The 21,903-nt window shown below is 39.7% G+C and overlaps 2 protein-coding genes across 2 annotated transcripts; one reads left to right on the top strand and one right to left on the bottom strand.

The window, feature by feature from the left end:
- Positions 1-866: 866 nt before the first annotated feature.
- garem (GRB2 associated, regulator of MAPK1) lies at positions 867-10,231 on the bottom strand. Its single transcript, XM_026937013.3, has 6 exons — positions 9,855-10,231; positions 7,394-7,534; positions 6,321-6,451; positions 4,600-5,781; positions 2,079-2,254; positions 867-1,988 (listed from the first exon to the last, which is right to left on the bottom strand). The coding sequence occupies exons 1-6, from the start codon at positions 9,973-9,975 to the stop codon at positions 1,181-1,183; spliced, it is 2,559 nt and encodes an 852-aa protein (XP_026792814.1). The 5' UTR covers positions 9,976-10,231; the 3' UTR covers positions 867-1,180.
- On the top strand, positions 9,044-21,831 carry ncf2 (neutrophil cytosolic factor 2). Its single transcript, XM_026936958.3, has 15 exons — positions 9,044-9,129; positions 12,671-12,970; positions 13,165-13,247; positions 13,446-13,554; positions 14,328-14,462; positions 15,604-15,711; positions 15,815-15,874; positions 17,357-17,400; positions 17,495-17,636; positions 18,247-18,312; positions 18,767-18,868; positions 19,028-19,179; positions 19,421-19,532; positions 20,913-21,021; positions 21,105-21,831. The coding sequence occupies exons 2-15, from the start codon at positions 12,797-12,799 to the stop codon at positions 21,191-21,193; spliced, it is 1,485 nt and encodes a 494-aa protein (XP_026792759.3). The 5' UTR covers positions 9,044-9,129; positions 12,671-12,796; the 3' UTR covers positions 21,194-21,831.
- The last annotated feature ends 72 nt before the right edge of the window (positions 21,832-21,903 follow it).

A 21,903-nucleotide genomic window follows, 5' to 3' on the forward strand; every position in this document is an offset into this window, starting at 1 on the left:
AACATCAGAGAGGCTTTTCAGTGCTGGAAAGAAAAGAGACATTCAAAGTGTCTGATGAGTCACTGTGCATTTAGTGCATTCATGTCATGTTGGAATTTACATGATGATAGCTTGGAGCTGTTCTTCTCCTCAGACTTGTAATTGAGACATGTTTAATTGCTTGCATCCTGCATCCACAGCAACATTTTCTGGATTTTGATGCTATATCATTACATCATTACACTGTGCATGTGGCATGTTTATGGAGAGTCATGGAGTATGTGTGTGGAGCGAGAAGGTGATTACCAACATGCATCATACATATAAATGCCAAAACTCGCATTAAACCACTAATCAGCACTGAAGGGGTGCATCTCATTTTCCCCGGGCCAGACAACCTGATGTCTGTCACATATGCTGGCAAATCCTCATTCCTCTTCTTTAATCAGAAGTGTGTTAAAAGACTGTACAGTTGCATGTTGGTTAACTTGACTGGAACTGGGACTACTTTGGTTCTATCTCCACATACCAGCACAATGTTTAGAATCAATGCTAGATATTTTGCTAGCTCCCTTATGCAAGAACTAATGATGCTTACGCTGTGTCCCCTAAAATAAGAGGACTATGTTTACCAACAAAAACCAATTTGTTTCAGGGTTGTTTTACTGATGGGTGGAACTGTCATTCAATAAAGAAAAATATGTGCAAAGGCAACATTTGCCTGTTTGATGAATAATTATTAAGCGTATGGATGTATCTATACACAGTACATACATTTCATGACCTCAGTGTTAAGGTTGTGTCTGCCATTCCGTCTTAACCCAGGCAGGATTGTACTAAAGGTCACCATTTCTACAATTGTTCGACCAAGAAGGCTAAAAGCATGATTGGGTTTGATCAAAATATATTCATATTTCTCAAAGGCTTTGGGTTTGAGCAAAATATTAAGTGTGTTGTGCAGGTACCATAAGGTCACAGAAAGAGATTACATAGAGACAAGGGTACAGGTCAAGACATGGGAAGTTAATACACAAAGCACCCTATATTCATATCATATACACATATATATTCTACAAACCAGTAAAATCATTACAAGGCTTCAGACTGTGCATAGCATATAGATACAAAACAGTCGAACGCAATACTGAAGGCTGTAGTGTTATGCAGCGCATTAAATGTTTTGCCATATTTTTGTTCGAGCTTACATTTTGGGCCTCCAGCCACCAATAAACTGCATGAGTTTTTTCACTTGTAGTTTGCTTAACTTAAAGTCCTCTGACAGAATCTCTTCTGTTAGCTGCAAGAGCAAATTGCCATCGATTTTCTCTCGAACAAACAAACCAACCACGTCCTCCGACATACCAATGAAACGTAGTGACTTGGACACCTCTTCAATGGAAAGGCCCGAGAGGTTGTTTGGTGGCTGCCATTGTGGCCCTGTAGTGGAAGGACAGGACAGTGCAGTTGCCTGGTTTACTCTGTCCACCTGTTGTTGTGTAGTGTCAACGCCTGCGACATTTGCTGATGCACATTCCTTATCTTTCTTTGCATCACTGGGTTTTGGGGTTCTTGGTGGCAAGATAGGGCAGGATCTGCTTTGTTTAGTGTCACATTCCTCAATAGGTTTGTCTCTGTACATTTCCAGGGTATAACTAGTCGATTTAGTACAAAACTGGGCCGGCTGCTGGGCCTTTGTGGCTGCAGTGCTTGTCCCTCCTCTGTCAAAGTCAAAGAGGCCAGAGGAACAAGTCTTAGGGGTGCCAGGGGTCCTTTTCCTAGGGTAACTGGAGTAACTACGGCAATGTACTGATGAGAAGTCCTCAGTTTTGTGGAAATCAGGCCCACAGAAGTCATTTGGCCAGGAGAGACGGGAGAGCGCAGTGTCAGTGGAGGGACTGAGACAGGGGGGAGGCTTGGTGCTTTTGTTGGTATCTGTTCGAATCCAGTTGCATGGGTAACATGCGTGGTTCTGCTCCTCCATCTCTTTTGAGGACTCACTCTCTCCTCCTCTGCAGAAATGAATACCAAAAAGGTTAAATAATAAATGCTAAAAAATAATAACATTCCCATGAAGCAGATAATTGGTGATTAGTACTCACATGTTGTGCAGACCAGAGGAGTAGTAGGACAGCGTTGGGCTTGGGGAACGAGTGTCTGGCTGCCGTGGCTTTGTGGGTGGATATGGCACTGGGACGCTGCCGGAGCTCAGGGCTGTCTGTTTGGAACTCCTCGGAGGAATTGGAGGAGCGTTTAACAACCGACACTCCTCCTTCACCTGTGGAGATCAGGATTGAGATCAAGTCATAGCAGGGTGAAAATAAAATTTGTCCCAGCTATTAAACTAATAATTTTTTTTTTTGTGCTGAAAGGACTAGACTTAAAGAAGACTGATCCTGTTTAAATGTTACTTGAACTCCACCAAGTTCCAAACACCAAATATACTGGTCACATCACATATCTGTTTAAGTATCAACTGGCCTGTTTCTATTAATGCCTGTTAACATACTGCATTAAGCTGCGCTCACGATTTTTCACCTTGTGTCACTCACATCATTGTATGTTGGCTGCTAGTTGGCATTTCTGACTTTAGTTTACTGTCAGTATCCCGCCATCCTTCACACGTCACATTGCTGTGCATGCTGTAAAACGGGCTTTACGAGGAAGTAGGAAAGTTTAGCTAATTTACTGTTTGCTGGCTAATATTGCTTCATTTAATATTGGTCATTTGCCAATTCTCACCCACTAGCCAGCTCTTTACACACGACAGCTACCAACCAGGAAGGGTGAAGGATAGCATGTGCTTCCTCTCCGACACATGAAGCCAACTACCCCATCCTTTCTAACCTCTGCTGGTGCTACATTACAGAGCAGCTGAACAAACTTGGAGGAAATCACTATCTGCCCTCTTCTGCATATATGGACTCACAGAGGTCCATGACTGGCTCGTGTCTTTAGTGTTGTGATTGACAGGAGTGAGAGTAACACTGTCCCTCCCACTCACAGAACATGGCTAATTACGCTCTGTTTGACTCACAATCTCTCAGGGTGAATGCATTTCAGTTGCACTACTCAGAAGCATCTATTCTTAATGTTTAATTGTTACTGAAGTGCAGTTTGATAAATCTACTTACTGATGAAAGAAAACAGACAGTGACTAAATTTTTAATATCCTGTTTGTCACAGTGGAAGGAAACGAAGTGAATACAACCTAACTGGAACCTTACTGAACATAACATCATTTTTCAATTGCTTTTCCTGTTGTTCCAGTTTATTTTTGGTCATATGTCTGTAATCAATAAATCATTGGACTTTTTATAATCACTGGACATTTTTCATATTGTGTCCCTTTTGAGTTTTATGGCTCCTTCAACCACAGCAACCTAAATATCAGGGTACAGATAATGGATTCTGAAAACAATCAGCTTAATATGCAATTTTTTGCTATGAAACTATTTTTGCTAGTCACAGTAAAGAAATATTTGAGCTAGAGTAAACATCTATGACCATCACACACTTGTGTTTATTTGAATACACTTTGATAACACTTTTGATGTAATAGGTTTCATGATCTTCTGTGACTGCTCTTTTCTACAGGTGATTTAACGCTTGTAAACAGGTAAATCCCATAAATTAAAAAAGTGGTCACTGGTGGGTTTAGGTAAGTAGATTTTTGGAACCTAGAAATTCGGAGAATTAGGAGCAAATCTCTTCTAACCAGGGGTGAAAAGTGAAATGGGGGGTTGGTTGGCTTGGGAATGAGAATTGTCCAGGTTGGAAGGCCCAGTGCATTAACCTGCCAGGAAGCCAAGATCATACTGGTGTCTAAACTCAACTTCTCCACATCTTTCCCTTCCGCTCATACTTGCTGGCATAAACACGCTAATTTGACTGTTTCCCCAAAGCTAAAAGCTGGAGGGTTGTGTGTGACTTGCTCTACCAGGTAATTATGACAGTTGTGATTCATCAATTTATAACACAGCGCTGTTGAATTCTTGAATCGGACTGGTCAAAATAAGTTTATAACCATAAAACCACACGCTTATAAGCAAATTGCTATAACCAACTAACAGGTTTATACTAATCTGATCATTCTAATACGTCATCATTTCTATAATAACAGCTTATTCACAGGGATTTGTAGGGTAGGTGTTCACATAATTTAAGCCTAAAAGTTATCTAATAACGTAAAGCCATTCCTTTAGGTTTTCTGCTGTGGGGAAAATCTTCAGGTCTGGACATTTTGCTTTGCAGTTACTTATTGTGTCTTATTAACTTCAACAGAGAGAGGCTGCAAATTGCTTTGGTAGAAGAAAAATGATCAAGTCATACCACCTGGTTTTCCTACAGCTGCATGCATGTTTTATTCCTTACTTAAACCAACATCCTGCAATGCTAACTACATGTTGGTACTTGTCCTTAAGCCATAATTTGCCAAGAACCTGTTGTTGTTATTTTTCCTAAATGACCTACATATTTTATGCTCAGATGTAATTCTAATAAAATACTGTGATAGTATCACAAACCATGATAAAAGGATATTGTCAAATGCCTATTGCATTACATGGCCTTCATTTTATTTAAAAAAAAACAAAACAAAAAAAAAAACAGTTGAATACTCACAGCTTCAGATTTTGGAGGCACAGGGGGTGGAGGTAGATTGATATCAGCACTGAGGAAGGCAGCACTTGTAGAACCCACACTGGGGTATGGCAGGCCAGACAGGCAGCTGGAGATGCTAACGCTTCCTCGGACAGCCTCGTTGTGCTCGTGTACAGGACTGTGTGTCTGTGTGTGGTCCAGCCACAGTTCCTCGTATGGCAGATCCGCTTTGCAAGGACCAGATGAACTGTCTAGCAGCTCTGGAAATGGATAATCCGCATCTGGTGCTTCTGGAGGCACAAGCTCCCCGTAGAGGCTAACACAACCCTGCAGGTTCACCTCGCTGTTGCCATGCAGATTGTTCCCATAGACACAGACGGATAGTCGGTGGAATGACTGTGTGAGCTCGTCCCGGGCTGAGCTAAGTGAGCTGGGCAGGTGGGCAGGGCAGCCGTTGGTACCAACTCCACCGCCGTTTCCAGTCCCGACTGCGCATCCTGTTCCACTGGTGCCTTTCTTGGGACTCTTGGAGTCCTCGGGCCAGTCGGCCCTCACATCACGCACTGCTCTCGAGTAGTTGTCGATATCAAACTGTTCCTGGCAGTATGCGAACCAGCGATGAACTACGCTTTCCAGCCATGCCTCTCCATGCAGCAGGCCTTCAGGTACCAGCAAGCGAGGCATTGCCGTGGCAACATGCAAGGGAAAGTGTACAGGCAGCACAGCGTTGGGGCGGAGTACACAGCACACCACCACCGTCTTGGTACGCACATTGACGAGCTTGTAGCGGTGACCCTCTCGGATCGGGTGCAGGTCATGCGGGTTGCGCGGTGGACACGCAGGCACAGTCACATTGACGGGCAGCCGTGTCTTCTCCACTATGGCACGGATGCTGTGCTCACCCTCCTGCATCTGCAGCTCCAGTGGCGAGCATGTGCTGAAGCGGCCACGGCACTGGAATGGCAGGCTCACACTCTCGTTAGTGCGGTGATTCATACAGATCAGGCATGGCATCTTGCCCCGCCCTGGACGACCGATTGAGTTCAGCTTGCCGATGCGCCTGAATATGGTGTTGAGGCGTGATTTCTCTCTTGACGTTTTTGCATACAGGATCTCAGCTTGGCCCATAAGCGTTAACTCGTCGCCAGTGTTCAGGGTGATATTGTACACCTCTGTGTCCTCATTGCATTCTCCTGATGCCATCTGTGGGGGACATGCTAGCTTTAGCAACTGAACGCCAGTTGTCTTTAACTTCCTTTCAAACATCATCTACATAAACGTAGGCATTCAAAATATTTTTTCTATCAGCAGAAATTAAGAGCGAACCACAGACAACACAAATCTAACCTTTCACTCTAAGACAAAGGGACTTTGCAGTCTGGACAAGGCAATGGCATTGTGAATTCAGCTCTGAGGACAATGAACAGTTTGTTTCAGATTCAGTGGCCCACTGGCTATGTTGTTAGAATGCTGCCAGTCAAGGTTGGGGATTAATAGAACATAAAAAAGATTACATATTATGCACCTAATATAAAAAATAGGGAACAGTATTCCATGTCCTTTGGCATGGCAATGATAGTAGAGATTAGAAACTGTGCTACCAGAAATTAAGACAAAGGGAATAATAGCACCGTGTAGGTGGAATCACTATGTAAGGGAAGCCGCCCCCCCAAACATACATGAATATATATGAACATATATATGAATACAAACATTCATATATACATACAGAAAAACCATACCTTAACATTGAATGTTATTTCCTCCATGACATAAACTCGTTCAGGAAAAGCTTTGGCCACTTCCTCCACGCTGTTGAAGTACTGCACCGGCTCCTTAATATCCCGGTCCTGCTCCAGCAGTTTGAATTGACCTGCCCAATAAAAGAAAAATAAATGACATTTGTTACAGATTTCTTTTAAAATTCTGAAATAAATCCTCACTGCCTCCTATTCTGCTCCAAGACACTGACCTACCAGATCAATAGCTCTCTGAAGTAGTCCTTGATTGTTTAAAATTTTCACTGCAGAGTCTTCTAGACCTGTAGAAGTTATGGAGCAAGTAGCTTCTAGATTGCTGCTATCACATTAATATTGACTTTGTAAAAGATATGAATAAACTGAAAACTGAGGGCATATTTAGTGACTATTTTGGTCAAGTTTCTGTCAAACAGCTTGAAGTTGCAGCCAATCTTCCTCCTCGTTTTTATTATTATTATTATTATTATTTTTTGCCAAAACCGAGACAATATTAAAATCACTAAACATGACTTATTATTTGAGATCAAATGCTTCCAAGACAATGAAAATGTGCTTTAAGGATATTCTATAAAGAATGCAATGCATTTATAGAGTGAAGTGTTACACAGCATTACTGGGGCTATTAACAACTTAAATCACAATAGGGTTAATATTGTGTCTAAATATTGAGCAAGGATTTTTTTTCCCCACATTTAATTATATACAGACATATAGTATTACAGAATTAATAGACACTTGAATACATCATCAATCATTAAATGTCTTTCCTTAGCACTCTTCGCAGAAGAGTGATATCAATACAGCGAGGGCAATTAGATAATTGCCTGCCAGCATAAAACCGATGAGAAATGCTGCAGTCTAGATAGAAAGACCTGCTTGTCTGGTTCCTCATTTAGTTCTTTATTTCATCTCTCTTTTTTTTTTTTTTCCTCTTTGTGAATATTACACCACAAATGTTGTTTCATATCACAATTCATTCCATGGTAGAAGGGATTACGCAGTTAAGAGTCAGAAGAGAGAGCAAGCAAAAAGTGCAGTACAGCGCACAGCCTCACCCTCATAATGGACTGGGATCTCGATTTTCGGTCCAATGACATAATGGCCCTCCTCCAGGCTATGGGCGGTGATCGTAGTCCACTGCCGACACGAATGAATCAAGAGGTAGTCGTTTTCTCTTAGCCCTTCCACCGATTCCCCTGGAGAGAATGACAGACCTATCACTTTATCTACATCAACATGGAAATGGGATACTATCGCATCAGCACCGGAAGTTAGTAAGAACAGAGAGTGTATAGTGCATGTAAGGACATTATCTTAACGTAAAAAGGTACTTGGCAGTATATCACACGAACACTGTAACAGAGAACTATGTGGGTTTTATTACCATCATTAGCTGGTCAGTAGGGATGGAAAAAATAATTGATTCTTAGATGCATCATGATTCTGCCTTGCTACACAAGTAATCTGACCTTTACATAGGCTTATGCATCATTTATATCCCTTTTGTATTTCAAACACTATAAGGCAGAGAATTTTCTATGCTATTAGAAAAGCCTTTTTTATTTTTTATTTTTGTATGATTCTCTGCCTGCTTATACATTTATCAGAAATTATGTGTGGTAGATTTACTCTCTCACTTTCAGTAACTGCTTTATCCTGATCAGGGTCGCAGTGGTACTAGAGTATAGAGTAACAGCCAGTCCATTGCAGGGAACCGGACACACACACGCACGCGCACACACATACAGTTAGTGGTAAAGTTATCTTATCCACTCCACCTTCTGGCATGTTTTTGAGAGGTGTGAGGAAACCAATGCAGACACAGGGACAACATGAACAGAAACTCCACACAGAGTTCAGGATCGAACCCAGGATGTGTGAGATGGCAATTCTACCTGCCGTGCCGACTGTGGTGTATTCAAAATTTTATTTGTATAGTGCTTTGTTTCCCCGGTAAAGAACAGCGTTACAGGGTCCCTGGAGGACTAGTGGTTAGGCCTCGGCCCGGGCATGATTCCCAGCCAGGGAACCTACCCCAGCCACTAAGGTTGCACAAGACAGTGTACTCCCAGTGCCAGTCCCAAGCCCGGATTAAAAAAAAAACAAAACTGAGAAGGGTCGCGTAAGGAAGGGCATCCAGCGTAAAAACTGTGCCAAATCAAATATGTGGACCAACGATCCAATGTGGCGACCCCTAACGGGAAAAAAACAACAACAACAAAGAGCAGCTTTACAGAAATCTGTATGTAGATCTCTACTGAGATCCCTATGAGCCAGAGGCAACAGTGGCAAGGAAACACTCCCTGAGACAACATGTTTTTGAGTCGTGTAAATCTTTCTCCATCCACAGCAGTTCTTTCATAGACAACATTCTGTTATGGTTACCAGCCAGTCAGCTAAATGTAGTACCTCAAAAGCTAAACACCTGCTTTGGGAAGTAATTAAAAATGTAATGACATTTAATATTTTAATAATACATATTTTATTTATTTTTAATTCAAAACAAATTCTTTGTGATCTTGCATTTCTGGTGACTGATTTCAGCAAAGCCTAAATATGTCAAGGACAGTGAGGTGCCACTGACGAGCTAGTCTGAGGCCCTTGCTAATGATTAAACTCTGTGTCTCTGTGTGTGTGTGTGTGTGTGTGTGTGTGTGTGTGTGTGTGTGTGTGTATGTATACATAAGAGTGTGTTTTCTGTTGTGGGAGTTTTGTCCTAAATTCCATGTCTCCCCAGTCATATTACATGCACATAAAGTCAGCAGAAGGCATATTCCAGAGCAGACTCGGGGTAAGAGTCACTATATTTAGAGTCAATGGATTAAACAAATAAATAAATAAATAAATTTATCGCTATGTAAACTGTATCACAGTCACTGTATTAACAGTTCCTGAATCAATAAGGCCACAAAAGCTTTATACAGGTTCTGTGATTAGCTAGCCACCAAATTCTTATATATATTTAGGACATTAGTGAAGGTAATGGAATACATTTTTTTTTGTTTTGTTTTGTTTGTTTATTTACACACAGCTAGCTAACAAGTCGTCTAGCTCGAGTTGTTCCATTCGTCCTGCAGAAGCTAACCAACTCCTTGCAAACTGCCGTTCAGTTTGATCCAACTGGCTCTTTCCAGCTAGGCTAGCTCGCAGGAGGCATGTTTTAGCAATGTTAACACTCATTTTAGACAAATGACGACAAGCTGGTTAAAACAAAACATGTAACACGCTATCCTTAAACCCTGCTGCTATGTTATCCAAAAGATACCCAATTAGCTAGCCACTGGCAGTGTAGAAAAAAAAAACTAGCTAGATAGAAAGCTAATGCTAATGCTAACGCTAGCTGGCTGGCTAATTGTTGGAATTCCATCCGAGTAACATTGCCACCCACGCGCCCCACTGCTCAGGACCGAGTTTCCACTCCAGCAAACTAACAAAGCTCAAATAAAAGAATAAAAGAGCCGAGAAGACCAAGTGCAGGACAAAGTTAGTACTTTTTTTCACTAAATGAACACTTACCGGTGTCCAGTTTTACAATCTGGGGCAGTCTGTAGGCGCTCACCAGTCGGTCCAGAGGCAGAGTTGTCGTGCTCCATGTTACATCTTTTAAACTGTTGTAGAGCATAGAGCCGAGGTCCATGTTAGCTCGCTAACCCACCCGCGTCGTCAACCCACCGCCACATTCATCAGCACCCAGAGTGGCTCTTTCATGGAGAAAAGCGTCGTTACGTGCTCCTTTGTTTACTTAAACACGGTCATGGTCTTGCACTGAAGCCATGTCAGCTAGACGGTGTGTTTACACTGACAGGAAATGCCATGTATCCCTGACCATAGAGATCCGAGCGCTGCAGAGGCCATTTCCTCTTCCCAGCTACTCCATGACGTTACCCAGGCAACCATCGCCGTGGAACCTGATTGGTCCAAGCACAAAGTCAATGCTCCAGCCCACACATTAGTGTAGGATATGTTACACACGGTACTATATGCACTCACTGTCCACTTTAATAGGAACACCTGCGCATTTATGCAGTTATCCAATCAGCCAGTCATGTGGCAGCAAATCAATGCATAAAATCATACAGATACAGGTCAAGAGCTTCAGTTACTGTTCACATCAAACATCAGAATGAAGAAAAAGTGTGATCTGGTTGTTGGTACCAGATGGGCTGGTTTGAGTATTTCGGAAACTGCTGATCTCCTGGGATATTCACATGCAACAGTCTCTAGATTTTACACAGAATGGTGCGAAAAACAAAAAACATGAGTGAGCAACAGTACTGTGGGTGGAAACACCTTGTTGATAAGAGAGGTCAGGGGAAAATGGCCAGATTGATTCAAGCTACCAGGAAGTCTATAACCCATATAATCACTCTTTACAACCGTGGTAAGCAGAAAAGCATCTGAGCAAGCACAACACATCAAACCTTGTGGTGGATGGGCTACAACAGCAGAAGACCACATCAGGTTGCACTCCTCTCAGCCAAGGACAAGGATCTGAGGCAATCATGGGCACAAGATCGACCAAACTGGACAGTTGAAGATAAAAAAAATCACCTGGTCTTTTTCCAGCCTTCAACTGTACAGTTTAGCTGAGTCTGTGCCCATGATAGCCTCAGATTTGTGTTCTTGGCTGACAGGAACCTGATGTGGTCTTCTGCTGTTGTAGCCCATCCACCTCAAGCTTTGATGTTTTGTGCATGATGAGATGCTTTTCTGCTTACTTACTATAGACTTCTTGTCAGCTCAGACCAGTTTGGTCATTCTCCTCTGATCTCTGTTATCAACAAAGTGTTTCAGCCTGCAGACCCTCTGCTCACAGGATGCTTTTTGTTTTTCACACAATTCTGTGTAAACTCTAGAGACTGTGGCATGCCACAGTTAATCAATGAGATCATGTTTTTTCCCCATTCTGATGTTTGATCACTGAAGCTCTTGACCTGTATCTGCATGGTTGTATGAATTATGCTGCTGCCACATGATTGCCTGATTGGATAACTGCATAAAAGAACAGTTCCCCGGGCGCCGCAGCAAAAAAAAAAAAGGCTGCCCACTGCTCCGGGTGTGTGTTCACGGTGTGTGTGTGTTCACTACTGTGTGTGTGCACTTGGATGGGTTAAATGCAGAGCACAAATTCCGAGTATGGGTCACCATACTTGGCCACAAGTCACTTCACTTCACTTCACTTCGCTTCACTGTATATCACGGTGTACAGTGAGTGTATATCATGGTGGTGTATGATTTCAGTATACTATTGAGTATGGTATTAACAGATGATCAATATACATTCTATACTTATTTAGTATGTTAGTACAGTAGGTTCTATGCCATTTTAACATGCTAGATAGATAGATAGATAGATAGATAGATAGATAGATAGATAGATAGATAGAGACACTTTATAGCCAATAGTTTATGGACATCTGACCATCACACCCATATGTGGGCCAAAACTGTTGCCACAAAATACACAAGCACACAATTGTATACGATGTCTTTGTATGCTGTAGCATTACAATTTCCCTCTTTTATATCTATCATATATTTATTTTAATTCCAAAAAATATCCCCAAAATTCCACAAAATATCCAAACTTTTTTCCTTGAAAACAGATTTGCAAACTCTTGACATTCTCATAACCACCTTCATAAGGTAATCACCTGGGATGCTTTTCCAGCAATCTTGAAGGAGTTCCCACATATGCTGAGCTTATCTTGGCTGCTTTCCCTTCACTCTTACATTTACATTTACATTTATGGCATTTGGCAGATGCCCTTATCCAGAGCGACTTAGAGAAATGCTTTGAAGTCTCTATCAATAAATACATTCTGATACTGGTTCACTAGGTCACAGACTAAGAATACCATCAGGCCAAAAACTCTGTTGGGAAGGTAATATAGTAACAAGCACTCAAACAATACAAAGGTTTTTTTTTTTTTGTTATAGTGCTAATTTAAGTACTTTAGGAAGAGATAAGTCTTTAGACGTCGTTTGAAGACTACCAGTGACTCAGCCGTTCCACCACTCTGTGCTCCAGTTAAAAACAGGATTTAATTAGGTGTTTCCCAACCTTTGACTGGTAGTCTATATACAGCATAGTTCCCCAAAGAAACCTTAGAGAACCAAAATTGCTCATAGTTTAGGCCCCAGTGCATTAACTTCTCAGAGGGCCTAGATATTACTCTTTTCAGCACTCATGAACTGATGAAGGTATATTATTCTGGTAGCCTTTTGCTCATGACTTTTAAAAACGAGAGACTAGCATGCTTTCAAGAAAAAATACATGTTTATTTGCTAGTCCAAAACCCAGTAAACCTCTCGTTCTTCTTTAACTATAGAAACCAGAGAAAAATACTTCCTCTCTGACAGACTGGGGGCTGTCCAGAGTTCAGTTTCATGTGTTCATGAGATGATAAAAAGGGAAGAGTGGTTTTCACTAAGGTTTCAGCTGCAGCCGAGGGAACATGTCCTTCGTGAACACTCTGCGTCAGTGGGATGAAGCAGTGGCTTGTGTGGAGAAAAAGGACACAGTCTCTGCTCTCGGGATATTCCTGGACATTGAAGAAAAGACATCAAAGATCAACTTCAACATCGGATGCCTCCATCTACAAAACAATGAGCTGGATGCTGCTGAGAAGGTAAAGAGACCGCTTGTCATTGGGTGAGCTATTGGATGATGTGATGATGAGTGAGATAAAAGTGACTATACCTCATAGTATTGGTATTATGGTAGTTTTATAATGAATTTTGTGTCCAAATATAAAACACATAACTAAAAAAAGGAAGTAAAATTTGTTGCAGTCTGATATGTGGAAACTTCTCTCTTTTGAAGGCATTTGACAGTAGCATCGGCAAAGATCAGCATCTGGCCGTTGCTTTTTTTCAGCGGGGAATTACATTCTACAAAAAAGAAAGGTGAGGCTGCTAATTGTCAATCAACACTATATTCAGTTTATGCAAATAAAAGGACATAACTCTACTGTAATAACAGAGGAAATGTAATGTAATGTCTTCAACATTGCACTATCAGGAAATGAATATTGTAAATCCCCTTCCTTCTCACTTTTATCACTAACAAGGAAGTATCCTCTAAACATCTGCATATCTTTTAAGGTTTGAAGAGTCACTGATGGATTTCCAGCAAGCTTTTAAGGAGCTTAGAGGGAATCACCTCATAGACTACAAACCTCTTGGACTGATGTATAAACTTTATGCTTGTGAGGTGTGTGTTGTTAGTTTTATTCTTCTCTCGCAAATATGTAAGCCTATAGATAACATGCCAGATATTGTTTTGAGAGAAAAGACAGAAAAACTCAGGACAGAATTACTCTAAAATGGTTGCAGCAGATTCCTTCAATGGTGGACCAGTGATTTGAAATTGTACGTGAAATATGTAATATGGAAAGGCTTACATATATGTTAAGGATCCAAATAGATATTTTTTGTTGAACACAGGGTGAAATGGATTATATTGTATTCACAGCTAAAAAGGATATATTACAAAAAAAGATGCTCTAAACCAATATAGTTAAATGTAATGCAACCCATTCTAATAACAACATTGTCCTTAAGTTAGCATGACCCCATGTGATAACTGATGTATCATTGACGTATCATGTAGGAAGCTAAAATAGTTGTAATATATTATTATGCTCACTGTACTGCAGCTTGTGTGTTTAAAAGCTAGGCTGTTGGGCCCTTGAGAAAGTATTACCCCTTAACTGCTCAGCTGTCTGATATGATGATGTTCTACTTCACACATAAGCTCTTTTAGATAGAAGCATCTGAAATGTAATGCAAGTGGTGACCCTGACACACTATAAAGGAATACTTAAATTCTTAAGTCTTTTGTCTTAAGTCTTTTGGATCCTTTAAATAAGAGAGAGAGAGAGAATATCCTGATGTGTAAGCAATTTGACATGGTTCTCTAAAATGATAATTATGTGTTCTTTCCCAGTATTAGCTCACAGTGTTTTATTGGTTCTGCACATCTAGGTGCTGCACAATATTGGACTTGTCTATGCGCAAATGGGGAAATGGGAGAATGCTCAGGAAAAACTGCTTTTAGCTCTTAACATCCGTATAGAATCCAAATTCAGCCACATCGACAAGGCTCTGGAATCCATTCTGGTCAGTTCAGAAACACCACTCACATTATACTACACTCACAAATGTGAAAGTCTTTTTGAATATGTTGTTTTAATAAATTGTTTCTTAATCTAAAATATAAAATATGATGAAAAATAAATTGCTTGAAACTAATGAGCTTTAAACTACAACAAATGCCTTGGGAACATCCCTATACCTTCATGAAAAAAATACCTGTCTCTATGAATTATGAATTTGTTTGAATATCCAGTTGGATATGGAAATATTCACTGCTATCCAGAATAGCTAACAGGTGACTTAACTGCTATAATCCAGCTCACGTTGTCCACTTATGTATGTGACTTACGTATGGGACTGTGTTCTTGCCTAGTCATGCATGCAGAAGCAGGAACTCTTTCCCCGGTGGTGATTCGACCAGAGCTTATGTTCAAACCCAATAAGCACTATGTGGGACAGTATCTGTGTTTTAATTTCCTCTCATATTCTCATATTCCCAGTAAATTATACACAGTAACAATAGTTAAACCTGTCAAAATAGACTCTAACTTCAACACTAACTAGTCAGCTAGCTTAGGTCACAATCTCAACAGCTATGCACCTTATTTCCATTGGGTATTTTTCAAAATCCACATTCCTCATTTGACACATCAATTCTATAAAAAGATGCTGTAAGGGTAAATGACATTTTGGGGCAGTATTTAGGACATCTTTTTAACATTCACTCTAGTCCTACTCCTAGTTCACACAGTTTTGCTGGATTAGCCAGCCAGGTAGATTAGTTTGGAAACACGAAGACGATTGCAGTTGGATGTTGTGAGCAGCTTCAGATGTCAGAAGTCACAAAGAGAAGTTCACATAACTAACTCACTCATTTTGGCTGAAAAACCTAATGCAAACCTAACCTTTTTGACTGTAGTTTGAGAAGATACATAAGGAAATCACAGATTTACATATAACTGCTTTCACACAATGCATTCTAAATTTCAAAGTCATGTTTTGATGAATGATCAGTTGAGGGCATGAATCATTAAAAAATAAAATGAATCATTAGATCTGTTGATGTGTTTCTAAACTGTTACTTAAATTGACTTGGTTGTGTGCAACAGTGTGTGGTTTATAAGTATATGTAGGTGACTGTGTTATTGCCTACTCATGCATGCAGAAGCAGAAACTATTTCCTCTGGTGGTGATTCGCCCGGAGCTTATGTTCAAACCCAATAAGCACTATGTGGCAGAGCTGGAGAAAAAGGACTACCTTGGAAAGGCCAAGGTACCCAACCATCATCATTTCAGAGCTTGATGTAACCAGTGATAGTAGGATAATGTTGGTAGTTAAAACTTAATTTAATTTTATGGATGCTTTGTCCACACAGGTTATATCTTCTGTGGTTCCTGCTGATAACTTCTCAGGTTTTGCTCCTCTTCAGCCTCAAGTGAGTCAGGATACATTTCCATCTCCTTCATTACAGGCCCCATTTTACTGACTACAAACATTTTGGTTGTTGCAGTATACTAGCACTTTTCAAGTTACCTTTAACAAAAATAAGATAAACATAAATAGAAATACACTCACCGAACACTATACTAATACTGAGTAGAGCCTCGCTTCGCTCTCAACACAGCCTCAATTCTTCATAGCATGGATTCCATAAGATGTTGGAAACAATCCTTTGAGATTCTGGTCCATGTTGACATCACGCAATTCCTGCAGATTTTTCAGGTGCACTTTCATGCTGCAAATCTCCTGTTCTACCACGTCTCAAACCGTATTGGATTCAGATCCGGTGACTGGAAGTCCACTGACTCTTTGCTTTGTGACATGGTGCATTATCTTGCTGGAAATAGCCATCAGAAGATGTGTAATTTGTGGCCATGAAGTGATGCACATGGTCAGCAAACAATACTCAAATAGACTGTGACATTCAAGCGATGATCGATTGGTATTAACAGGCTGAAAGTGTGCCAAGAAAACATTCCCCACACCATTACACCACCTCCACCAGCCTGGACTGTTGACACAAGGCAGGTTGGGTCCATGGATTCATGCTGTTGGTACCAAATTCTGAGCCTACCATCTGTGCACCTCAACAGAAATCAAGATTCATCAGACCAGGCTATGTTTTTCCAGTGTTCAACTGTCCAGTTACTGTGAGCCTGTGCCCACTGAAGCCTCAGCTTTCTGTTCTTGACTGACAGATGTGGAACCTGATGTGGCCTTCTGCTGCTGTAACCCTTCTGCCTCAAAGTTGGACGTGTTGTGTATTCTGAGATGCTTTTCTGCTCACCACAATTGTACAGAGTGGTTATCTGAGTTACTGTAGCCTTTCTGGCAGCTCGAACCAATTCTCCGTTGATCTCTCTCATCAACAAGGCATTTCATCTGCAGAACTGCGGCTCACTGGATGTTTTTTCTTTATTCTACCATTCTGAGTAAACTCTAGAGACTGTTGTGTGTAAAAATCCCAGGAGATCAGCAATTATAGAAATATTCAAACCAGTCCGTCTGGCACCAACAATCATGCCACAGTCAAAATCATTTTTTTTCCCATTCTGATGGTTAATGTGAACATTATCAGAAGCTGCTGGCCCGTACTTGCAGGATTTTATGCATTAAACTGCTGCCACATGATTGGCTGATTTGATAATTGCATGAATGAGTAGGTGTACACGTGTTCCTCAGTGAGTGTATATTCAAAGACCCTTTTCAAAAACCAGTCTTTGAGTAATAATGGCACTGAACTGTCTTCATTAGTTCATTTACATTTACTATTAAGATGTTTGGTCTGGTGAATAACTTTAACTTTCAGAGCACATTAATATGACGAATTATCTGTGGATGATGTATAGTGTATCACCCTCTTCATATTTAATGCATATTGAATTAATATATAATATTTTTCATTTGCTTTGAATAGGTTGAAGATGTGCCAGCTAAACCCAAGGCACCAGAAGTACTGAGGTAAACCTAGTGCATGTACTCTGTCCGTTCCCACAGTAGGCCAACCTCAGACATTTGGAGTGTTATTCATAGTTTTTGTACCTGTGAACTGCAGAGCTCTTGAAGGTGAACCACACACTGTTCTGTACGAGTTCATTCCCGAGACCAAAGAAGAACTGGCTGTGTTACCAGGCAACATCGTCTTCGTTCTTCAGAGAGGGACTGACAACTGGGCGTCTGTTATTTTCAACGAAAGGGTGCGTTATGTGTGAGTGTGTGTGTGTGTCTGTATGTCGTTTACAGTGTGCTCAAAATGCATGATTTATTAGCAATTGCTAACTATAAAAACAGTTTAAAGAAATCTAGACACCCTTCATCACAGTCTCACAGGAAATTAGCACTGTCACACTGTTGACATTATTTCCTAGAAAATATTGTCCAAAATGAATAATCTTTCCAGTATGAATCACTGTATGAATTTATTTTTCCAAACCGTCAGCCGTAGGTCACTATTTCTATAAAGAACTTTTTTCCTCTCCCATCGTTGAAAGATATATCAGCCATCATCTTTAAATCATGGATTTTGAGTGAAAGTTTCCTTTAGTATTTATTCTCTTTAAATCAGAAAATAAAGAATTCAGAAAATAAAGAATTAAATGTGTTTTCCAAATACATTATATAATGCAAGGGGTATACAGTATAATACATTGTATATTACACCACAGAGCCCCTGTCTATCAACCAGTTATAATCTTAAGGTTTTCTTGCCATATTAAAATGCAGGTGACAGTGATATTTATAGTATTTACAAAATGTGTAAGTGGAGTGTATTTATTACTCGTCCTCTGATTACTTTCTCATTTCCAGAGAGGTTTGGTTCCCTACAATTTCCTGGAGCCATTGGACATTACAGTGGCCTCAAAAATGGTGCAGGTGAAGTGCTCTTTTTAATATGTGTGCTTAAAGAAATGAAACATAGGCCTAGACATTGTTAAAAAATTAAACCAAAAGAAAAACAATTAAATAAATGAACCATTTAAATATGTATGATTGTCTTTAGAAACACTAAACTAGAATAAAAAAAATTCTCAATGCTGATGTGAAGCACATGTTTAGTGTGAAGAATGACATAGATGCAGTAATTCTTAGTGAAAGTCCCAGTAATTTTATCCAGTCTTATTCATTTGCTCTGCAGAAGTTTTAAATCATGGAAGTTATACCCAAGTAATAACACTATCCTACTAATCAAATAGCATAGTTTATAACTGCACATAGTATCAGAATCATTTTTTTCCAATCCACCATGTTCTATGCATCCAAAGTTTATACTAACTTTGCATCTATTCTTCTATTTAAATGTCTAAAAGAAAGAGCCTCTTCTCTGTAGGTTGCACCATCCAGCAGCAATGAAGATATACCCGATCCACCAAGAAGAGCAGCACCCAGTAAACCTGTGAGTAAAGCAGGTCAGAAGGCTGCCACAACAGAGGTACCGTACACCACATCCACGCACACATCATACCGGCAAACATTGTGTATTTACTCTTCACTAGTTATAATTAAAATAACTTATATAAAAAATAAAAAATAATAATTATAATCTGCCCAACAATGAATTAGATTTGTTCTATATTATCTACTCCCCTAGACTAAAGCTGATGATGATTTCTCAAAATGCATTGTGAAAGTGCACTTCCTGTTTACCATATCCATCTGCATTGCACCAGGACAGCCATTTAAAACCGTCCTCAATATTATCAGCAATAAACTCAAGCGACCTGCTTCTACACTCACTCTGAGGTACCTATACTCCTATATATCTCTCTGACAAATGATACTAAACTCTACTGATTAGGTTCCAAACATTCTAAGTACCCATATAATTGCTGGCAAAATGAATAATATATACCTTTTAAAACTGATTTAACATTCATAATTGGACTTTGAGAATCATTCTTGTGCCTTTGACAGTGTCATGGTATACGAGAGAAAAGTGGACAGTACCATTGCTTAAAATGTACAATTTCTTCAATCCTGTCAGGTATTTTAAGCCTGGATCTACTGAGAAAGTAACAGTCGACGAGTCAGAGATGGAGGTGCTGTGGACCTGCGTGAGCAACAATCGCCTCACACTGTGGTGTTCAGCCACCGAGGTACCACCATTCAAATTCTCCTGAAATAAACACATCCGAACCATCAAGTCCCATACCAGTAACACCACATTTCTTCATTTCTGTCTTTACATTTAATGTATTCAATGTCTTTTAGCTTCAGTAAGGCTGACATATCATTTCTCCTGTTATTAATACTATTATATTTAATTCATCTATTTTAATCCAGAAATAGTATATTTAATAATGAACATGAAACAATTACAAATTGCTTAGCAACATCCGTTCACCTTCAGCTTCATGACCTCCATGACCAGACCTCTGTCAACACTCTGAAATAGCTAACTGGCAAGTTAACTACTAGTTAAACACATATGGGATTTTAGTATCTGCATTTTAATTTCCATTGTCATTACCCCAATAATTTATATAACAGCAGTCATACCTGTAAAAATTGACACTCAAGATTTAATTCATCAATAACATTAGCTATGCATTAGCTGTGCACCTCATTTCCATCCAGCATTTCAAAACCCCTGTTCCTCATTTTAAAGACAGGTTTATTACTTCAATAAAAAGATGCATTAGGAATATGTGACATTTTCAGCATCTTCATAGACTTATTTGTTTTTTATAACCTTATCTTAAGCAGCAGCAGCATACAGTCCTGGTTCACTCAGTTTTGTGCCATCGTATTTTAAACCCATTATTCATGCTTGTAATGTTCTTTTGTAATGTTCTTTTCTTTTTCCTTTCTTTCTTTCTTTCTTTTTTTTTTTAAACACAAATTATCCCAGTGAGCAAAATTGGTCTTGCCTTATTTTGGCATTTGACAACAGCTTTCAAAGCAGTTCTACTTGTTGGATTACATCCCATTTCAATGTCATTCATTTAATTCAATTTTATTCAATTTCAAATAACATTATTATGTGTATTGCAGCCCTTTCTTTCATTTCTGAGCAGTTCCAATTCAGTTATGATTTTATATATGATAAATGTACAAAAGACATGTTAATACACTATATGGCCAAAAGTATGTGGACACCTGACCATCACACCCATGTGCTTTTTGAAGCAGTCCAGATATCCCCTTTGCAGTTATAATAACCTTCACTCTTCTGGGAAGGCTTTCCACTAGATTTTGGAGCGAGTTCTTCCATTCCAACTTGGCACACCATGTCTTCATGGACCTCACTTTGTGCACAGGGGCATTGTCATGCTGGAACATGTTTGGGCTCCTTAGTTCCAGTGAATAAAAATTATAATGCTACAGCATGCAAAGACATTCTAGACAATTGTGTGCTTCCAACTTTGTGGCAACAGTTTGGGGAAAAAAAACACTTATGGATGTGATGGTCAGGTGTTCACAGACATTTGGCCATATAGTGTACCTACCTTTTTTGTAATCACTCTGTGTTTTAGGATAAAACTATAACTCAGAAAAAGATGGTGGCTCTGTATGCTTATGAGGCATCTACACCTGAAGACCTGGCCTTTGCTCAAGGTGATGTCATCACTGTCCTGTCTACAGGTAAGAAATTAAGATTGGCTATAATTAAGAAATTAAAAATCAAGAAATCAAGTTTTCATGATGGTGTTTCTTTTCCACTTCAGTGAATGAAGAGTGGATTGAGGGCGAGTGCAATGGGAAGACTGGCATCTTTCCATCATCTTTTGTTGTAAATCATGAAGATAATCAGTAGATGGAGACAAGTTTGACTGAAAAATAACAAAATCTTAACACGAAAGATTACTGGATTATTTAAAGCTTAAGTGTAATTTAACCAGCAATGCTGAAGTGCACCTATAGAAAGGGTCACTGTATGTCTGCACATACTTGCAGTCCTTTTCTTATAGACTTGGATAATACAATACAATTATTTTATGAACATATTTTAGCTTTTGGAAATTACTTGTGTACAAATTTTTTGCCATTAAGTTGCAAATGAATCACTTTTTAAAATATACCAAAGAACCTTTTATAATTGATCACCACCACTAAACTGTAAGCAATAAAACATGATGCATTATATGCTATTACCTCACCATATCTGTTATATAACTGCACTTTTTAATCCATTTATTATTGGTCTCAGATTATGTGGAGCATCCAAAATACAAGTCTCTGTTACTGAGCTGTTACTAGTAACATTAGAATGAGCACATTAATAGACTGTAAACCTATTATTTGAATTACAGCTGGCTGTCAGAGGTGCTGTCACAAAAAATTAATCAACAATTTCTGAGCAATCAGAATAGGGAATCCAACAGCACTGTGGTGTAATACATGTTCAACTGCTTTTGACAATGTGTACTTAAATAAAAACCAGCAACAGCAATGGCTCCTGACTCCACTGTCTGTTAGGGTTTCGTCCCATCGAGTTCAGTGCCACAGCTATCCATGGCAAAGAAT

This window comes from Pangasianodon hypophthalmus, chromosome 4 (assembly GCF_027358585.1).
Source record: "Pangasianodon hypophthalmus isolate fPanHyp1 chromosome 4, fPanHyp1.pri, whole genome shotgun sequence".
Lineage (NCBI taxonomy): Eukaryota > Metazoa > Chordata > Actinopteri > Siluriformes > Pangasiidae > Pangasianodon > Pangasianodon hypophthalmus.

Coding starts and splice junctions, on each gene's coding strand:
- garem (XM_026937013.3), bottom strand. CDS start 9,975: ATGGACCTCGGCTCTATGCTCTACAACAGTTTAAAAGATGTAACATGG. Junction 7,535..9,854: donor GATTGTAAAACTGGACACCG/GTAAGTGTTCAT, acceptor CATTCTCTCCAG/GGGAATCGGTGGAAGGGCTA. Junction 2,255..4,599: donor TGCCTCCAAAATCTGAAGCT/GTGAGTATTCAA, acceptor TGATCTCCACAG/GTGAAGGAGGAGTGTCGGTT.
- ncf2 (XM_026936958.3), top strand. CDS start 12,797: ATGTCCTTCGTGAACACTCTGCGTCAGTGGGATGAAGCAGTGGCTTGT. Junction 18,313..18,766: donor TGGCCTCAAAAATGGTGCAG/GTGAAGTGCTCT, acceptor TCTTCTCTGTAG/GTTGCACCATCCAGCAGCAA. Junction 19,533..20,912: donor TGTGGTGTTCAGCCACCGAG/GTACCACCATTC, acceptor TCTGTGTTTTAG/GATAAAACTATAACTCAGAA.